The sequence below is a fragment of the Neovison vison genome, chromosome 3 (genome assembly GCF_020171115.1).
Source record: "Neovison vison isolate M4711 chromosome 3, ASM_NN_V1, whole genome shotgun sequence".
In the NCBI taxonomy this organism is placed as follows: Eukaryota; Metazoa; Chordata; class Mammalia; order Carnivora; family Mustelidae; genus Neogale; species Neogale vison.
The window spans coordinates 46,458,359-46,465,034 of NC_058093.1; the positions used below are offsets into that span (position 1 = coordinate 46,458,359).

General features: G+C 54.0%; 1 protein-coding gene across 1 annotated transcript; it reads right to left on the minus strand.

Moving 5' to 3' along the window:
• Positions 1–379: 379 nt before the first annotated feature.
• Positions 380–4,969, minus strand: COPS9 (COP9 signalosome subunit 9). Its single transcript, XM_044240906.1, has 3 exons — positions 4,859–4,969; positions 3,082–3,154; positions 380–638 (listed from the first exon to the last, which is right to left on the minus strand). The coding sequence occupies exons 1-3, from the start codon at positions 4,919–4,921 to the stop codon at positions 601–603; spliced, it is 174 nt and encodes a 57-aa protein (XP_044096841.1). The 5' UTR covers positions 4,922–4,969; the 3' UTR covers positions 380–600.
• Between the last annotated feature and the right edge of the window lie 1,707 nt (positions 4,970–6,676).

Here is a 6,676-nt window from a genome sequence, read left to right on the forward strand (position 1 = left end):
TTGTCCCAAGGCTTCGAGCCTCTGGTCTCAGGATGCAGATGCTCGGGGCTGAGGCAGGGGACACCAGGCCCGACTGTGGTCGGTGAAGGGCCAAACACACCTTCCCACCAGAATAAGGTCTTAACAGACTGGCATTTGAGGGAGGCCCTGCACGCCCTGCACTGCTTATTGATCTAACATGAACACTGCTTCGCAGGCTGTGAGCCTCACAGTAAGTCACTCCCATGTTCAGGGAAAAAAGCACACAGTGTATCTGTAAGCTGACCAATGTGTTTTTTTTCACTATGTCAACACACACAGGTACCCACACATATGCACAGAGGCTTTTAAGGATTGTAATATCTGCTAAAAAATCCAAGAATTAAAATTACCCTGAAAATGATGGCATCACCTTTTAATTGAAGGACAGAAGCCGGTCACATTCAGAGACTGGCAGGACTCGTGCAGATAGTTAAAACCATCCTTCTCTTTCTTGGTTAACCATTTCCTAATTTTAAGTAATGTCCATGAGTTCTTTGGGACCATCTGAAATTGTCCTCTGAGGAGCGCTGCCACACCAGCCCGTAAGACACACGACCATATGCACCGCTGGACGGCATTTCACTGGATATCATCATCATCAAACAGATCTTCGAAATCTACATGAACAAACAAAACCACATATTAATGGGGCACACAAGGTTAATAATTGAGAAAATAACTCCAAAATGAAATTACACATTCATTCTCAAAATAGAGAAAAAGCAGTAAACAACCTAAAGAAAGGACTTCTCCCATGACAGACTCGATTTTATCCAGCAGAGGTCATCCCATCCAGCAGAGAGTGTCGTAAGAAGCAAATCTTCTATTTAGGTGACATCTTAAGAAAATGCATGGAGGTGGGGATGACGTGGAGGTGAGGTAGCTGGCAGGCTGGCAGGCAAAGGATCCCAAGCAAGCATGAAATTGCAGAGGGCAGCTGGGAGGAAGGTGCTAGAAGAACTGGGCCAGGCAGGAACGGCTGTCTTTATGGGAGTGTGACTGATGGTCACACTTGAGACACGGCCCAAGCCCTTCCCAGAGGAAGAAGGGCGACACACTCATAGCATGCTAATTACTGGGATGGGTGGCACTCAGGGTCACTGTGCCTTTCTATTTACTTGTCTATGGGTTTCCCAAACCATCTACCATAAGCATGCCCTGATCTCACAATGGGGAGAGAAAAACTGAGGGTCTACTCATAGTCCCACAAGTTCAAGCTGTGCAGGATAAATAGTGAGCTGGAAGGAGGGTGAGTGGAAGGCCCTGGTGGCATCTCCATATGCCAGATGTCACAGGCCTTCAGGGAAGGCGCTGTCCCAACACCCTCTGCTCAGCACTGATGTGGGTGGTCCCACCACAGCAGGGCTGGCCTGTGGTCCTACAGCCCTGTGTACTTTCTCCTCAGCCTGCAGCCCCAGCTAACTGCTCCCACTGCCCCCAGCTAACTGCTCCCACCCCACAAGACAATGCCTTCTGAAGTGCTCCTAGAAACAAGGCCACCCACCTCTGCCAGCGCTCTCATCATGGCTATCCCTGCAGGCTGCCATGTCTGACGCTCCCCTACTTTATCAAACACAGTGAGTGAAGAGAGCAAGCCTTGTTTGTGGTCTGAACCACAGTGCCCAGGGGACCAGAGGTCAGAAGCTCTGCTCTAGGAGCAAGCACTCTGGAGAAACTCTATCCAAAGTGCTCATGGCTTTCTCACAGCAAGTGGCTTCCTGAACTCAGGGGGCTGTCACAACCTGATGGGGCAGCACACACCTCATGAGCTGTCTTGGTGGGCAGACCAATGCGGTGTGAAGTTCTTCTGTGTTCTTTCCCTTTCCAGGCCTGACCCAGAAGGAGGAAGTCCCCACTGTGCTCGTGTTGCTCACGCTCCCTTAGCTGGGCAGCCCAGGTACCTCTCAGATACCCTTTTGGCAGAATTAGAGGGCTATTTTCAGAAACCACATGAGCTCAAACACTAGAACACAGCCAACAGTCTGCAAATCCAGAAGACGCATGGGACCTTGAGGAGATCATCATATGTGGGAGAGGGTCCGGAGGTATTAGACATCACCCCACCCTGCTACAGTAAGGGCCCCCCAAGGTCACCCCATGTAAATGACAGCTTTCACATGGTGGCTCTGGAGACCTTAGAGAAAGGCTGTCCCCATCCTAAAGGCTAGTGGCAGCCTGATGTCACCTCAGTGGAGCGGCCAGGCTCCCTGGGAAGAAAGCAGCTTCTCTTTTTAGGCAACAACTTGTTGAAAAGATACCAGATAAAATAACATGGACTCAAGCTCCAGGGGAGATTTGGCACATTAAACCAATGTGGCCTGGTAGTATCCCAGTTGCCACCAACTGGTGACAGCTCTCTGTAGTGGCAGGCACCTTGGACAAAAGAAGGATGACAGATAGTCTCCTAAGAAGACTTGTCTTGTGCTGCTGCTCATGATTTGAACCCTTAGTAAGAGTATAATCTGTAGGAATAAGGCCTCAGGAAATCAGAAGACAGCAAGAGAAATAGCCCTCAGCCTGTGGGACAAGAACGCACAACTCGGTTTGCCACTGCTTACCATCCATGCTCTTGGGAAGCAGCACAAAAGCTCTTCAGTACAACAAGCCCTGCTTTGAGAGAAAAGGGCAGGGAAAGTTTTGGCTGTCACTGCCCAGAGACCAGAACCCAGCTGCACACAGGAGGAAGAAAAGCCAGCCATCCCCTGAAAGCAGAGGTGAGAAAGCCCAGAGGGGTTGGTTCCTACACCTGTGTCCCGGGTCACAAGCAACAGACTGGCCTCTGTGACAGGTTCAGGGGGACAAAGGTGTGGCTATAGCTCAAGTTCGACTACTGGAGTGCAGACGGGGAGCCATTTTACATGACTGTCTCCTGAAAAGGGGCTGGCTGCCAGCACTGGCAGCCCGTGTTGTCATTTTATATAAACTGCACTGAGCTCCGAGAATGGCCCACATCTGGGCTTTCCCGTTCCAGGACCCCAGTCACGTCACAAAGCATTCCACTGTATAACACAAAAGAAACATTCAGATTAAAACTGGAATTCTCAATCCCAACATCCTTACCATTGAAGAAGTCTGCATGAACTGCCTTCTCATTGGCTGCCAAGTCCATTAGAAGCCCCGTGCTGCCTCCTGCCTGGGAAGGGAAAGGTGACATGGTGTCAGTGCTGTTTTCCGGGAGAATGGGATAGTGCCTTACAGGGCGCACCCCACTCCGTGGCAGAGGAAGGTGAGGAATAGAAAGGTTGGGAGGACTCCCAGGCTGGAGTCAAAACTTAGTTTCAGGCAAAGGAAGCAGGTAGGAGAGGGGGCATTCCAATGAATTATTTTGAAGGTCTCCTTGGGTCTCACCTTCCCTGATTCCTCCTGCTTTTTAAACAGAATCCTGTTGTCCTGAACACCACTTCTCTGTAAACCTTGAGCAGATATTCTAGTTCCCTAGAAGACGCTGCCTCAGTGGCTCCAACCGTGTGCAAAACTGGGCTGAGGATTTCTCTCCCCTGGATGGCCCTCTGCTTCTTCGGAGACTACAGCATTTCCATGGGAAACTGACCTCCTGACCTGGGGTTCTGGTTGGGGAGTGCCATCACAGTACCCCCACTGCCACAGCTTACGGTGGCAGTAAAACCATGTGACAAGCAAAACCGGGCAATCTGACCCATTCCAGATTTGGGGTGTCTGTAGGAGTCACACAGGGATGGTCAGAACAGAGGTCCCTGCTGCTGCCTTGACCCCGACCTTCCAAGGCTGCCTGCTCTGACCTTTCCTGGCTCCGGAGTAGCTGGCGTCTCCCATGTTCCTTTTCGTGGCTGCTCGCAGTAACCCAAACCCAAGAGAAAAAGCCCAGGATTCTCGGACTCCTCTCTTCTCGTCTCAACCTGCCTCCCTTCCTGTTACCATAGCAAGCCAGCCGCGCTAAGACCACCACTCGCTACCAGGTCCAGTCCGTGCCTACTTCCGCCCGTAGGTGCTGCCTTCATTTGGACCCTCCTCAAGGCTCCTGTGAGCAGTCTTCCACTCTCTTGCCTCCAAACCCAATCCCAAAGTCTCCACAGCGACCTGCCCGGAAGCCTTTCACACCCCTGTGCCCTCCGGCGATTCCGCACGAGGCCGTCGGAGGACCCAGGGAGAAATCGGGGTCTCCTGCTTCATCAGTGGGGTGCAGAGCCCGCCTGTCCCGGCACAGCTACGGGCCGCTTCATGCTCCAAGCCACCTCTTCCAGCGGCAGTCTCCCCCCAGGCTCGGGAACCTCGGCCGGTGTTAAGATGGGGGGCGGGGCCGGCCCTGCCTTCAGGACTGACTCCTTCCAGACCTTCCTCCTGTAGCCTGCCCCGTCCGCCAACACCAGCAGGCCCTGCACCATCGCCTAGTGGGCAGCCTGCGCTGGGCCGCCCCAAGCCGGGAGGGCGCGCTCCTATCCGACACCTCGGCTTTCTGCGCACTCGGTACCGCCACCCGCCTCTCGCCGCCGTACGGAAATCTCCCGGCGCAGAGACAAGGTCGGTCCCCTGAGCTTCCCGAGAGAGGAACAAGGCCCTGCGGCGGGCAGCTGACCCGACACCCGGGGCTGGGGTCACCAGCTCACAGAACACCAGTGTCGGCCGCATCACCCCGCGGCCACGAAGCAGGGAGACACCTGCCCACCCGGCACCAGCGCCAAAGTCCGGGTCCCCGTGCGAGCGCACCGCCCCAAGCCGGCTCCCAGGCTCCAGTCAGCCGACAGCGTCTGCCGGGACCCGGCCGGGGACCAAGCCAGCGCTCGCAGCCCGCCGCCGCCGCAGGGCCCACCCTCGCGCCGCCGAGCACAGGCCTGCCAGCCGCCGCCCCGGGCCTCCTCACCTCGTCCAGGTCCACATAGGGCCCGGCGCCCTCGGGGAACATCTCGTCCACCGCAGGCTTCATCTCGTCTGCCGCGCCTCCCGCATCCCCGGCTCACTTCCGGCCAGCCTGACGCCCCTTCCGCTGCACGCCCGGCCGTGGCGCCTCTAGACGCCCGAAGACGGCCAACTCTATGGTTCCCCTGGCACCTGGCCCGGCCGCTCCGGCTCTCCTGACAGCGGGCGGGGGAGGCTGAGCCGGGACTCGGGGGTGACCCGCGGCCACAGACAGCTCGGCCCGAACGGCCTGGCATGCAGAGCAGCGCAAGAAATGCCTTTTACAGAATATGCGGAGTCGGAAGGAGTCTGGTGGTTGCCGCAGCAGCGGGGGGGGGGGGGGGGGCTGACCACACAGGAGAGGGGGATCAGGAGGTACAGACTTCCAGCCATAAAGTGAAAGTCTCCGAAAAAAATATTAAAATAAAATAAAATAGTCTGGGGATGAAAAGTACAGCCTGGGGACTACAGCCGATGACATTGCAATAGCTTTGCACGGGGACAGATGGTGTGCAATTGTCAAACCGCCGTGTTGCACACCGGAAACTGATACGATATTGTAGGTCAGCTCTGCTTCACAGAAGAGAATGTGAATGGTCGCGAAGTAAAAAGGCAACCAGCGCAGTCGCAAGAAATATTTGCAAATTACACACATGGGTACATGTATATACACACTCCGTAAAGGGTTACTCTCCAGGATATAGAGAGAACTCCTAACCTCAACCACAACAAATCCCAGTCCAAGGCAAGTAACTTAAATACACCTTTTTTTAGAGTAGATAGACGAATGACCAAGAAGCCCATGAAAACGTGCTCAGCGCCACTAAGTGTTAGGGAAATGCAGTCAAAACCACTTCACACTCCCTAGAACAGGTGCTATTTTAAAAACCCCAAGGATAACAAGTGCTGGAAAGGATGAGGGGACATAGAGACACTTGCACGCTGCTGGTGGGAATGTGGAGAACAGCATGGGGGTGCCTCAGAAATTAAACACAGAGCTACCCTATGATCCCACAATGCACACACAGAGGAAGTGGAAACAGGGTCTTCCTGAAGCATTGGACCCCATGTTCAGAGCACCTCTATCCCCAAGAACTAAAGGGTGGAGGCACCCTGTGTTCTTTGACAGCTGAACAGATGAGCGAGCTGTGTACTGTAGGTACATAAAATGGAATACTATCCAGCCGTAAAAGGGCAGGTGTTATGACGTGAATGAGGCGTGAGAACATTATGCTGAGGGAATCTGTCACACAAATCTTGCATGACTCCACTGACACGAGGTACCTACAGTTGTCAGAGTCACAGAGACAGACAGCAGAAGGGTGGGCACCGGGGACTGGGGAAGGATGGGGAGTCAGTGTTTCATGGGGACAGAGATTCAGTTGGGAAGGATGGAAGGTTCTAGAGGTGGGTGGTGGTGAAAGGTGCATGACAGGGTGAATGTGGTTAGTGCCACCTAGAAACAGTTACAGTGGCAAATTTTATGTTATATGTATTTTATTATATTTTTTTTAAAGTATGTGAATGAGAGAAGAGGATAGGAGAGAGGGGGAAGAAAGGAGAGGGGAGGGGAGTGAGGAAAGGAGAGTGTGAGATACTTGAGCTAGACTTTTGGAAGTAGGTAGGCCTGGGGGCTTGGCTACGAGCGAAGTAGGGATGGGAGCACAGGGCAGGGAGATAGGGAATGAGCCCAGACTGGCAGTGGACAGTGGCCCATGTGGGCAGTGCAGGGCTCAGGGAGAGGGGAGGAGAGGCTGGAGTGTGGCTGAGCCTCAGGTGTCAC

Coding starts and splice junctions, on each gene's coding strand:
- COPS9 (XM_044240906.1), bottom strand. CDS start 4,921: ATGAAGCCTGCGGTGGACGAGATGTTCCCCGAGGGCGCCGGGCCCTAT. Junction 3,155..4,858: donor CCTATGTGGACCTGGACGAG/GTGAGGAGGCCC, acceptor TTCCCTTCCCAG/GCAGGAGGCAGCACGGGGCT. Junction 639..3,081: donor TCATGCAGACTTCTTCAATG/GTAAGGATGTTG, acceptor TTGTTCATGTAG/ATTTCGAAGATCTGTTTGAT.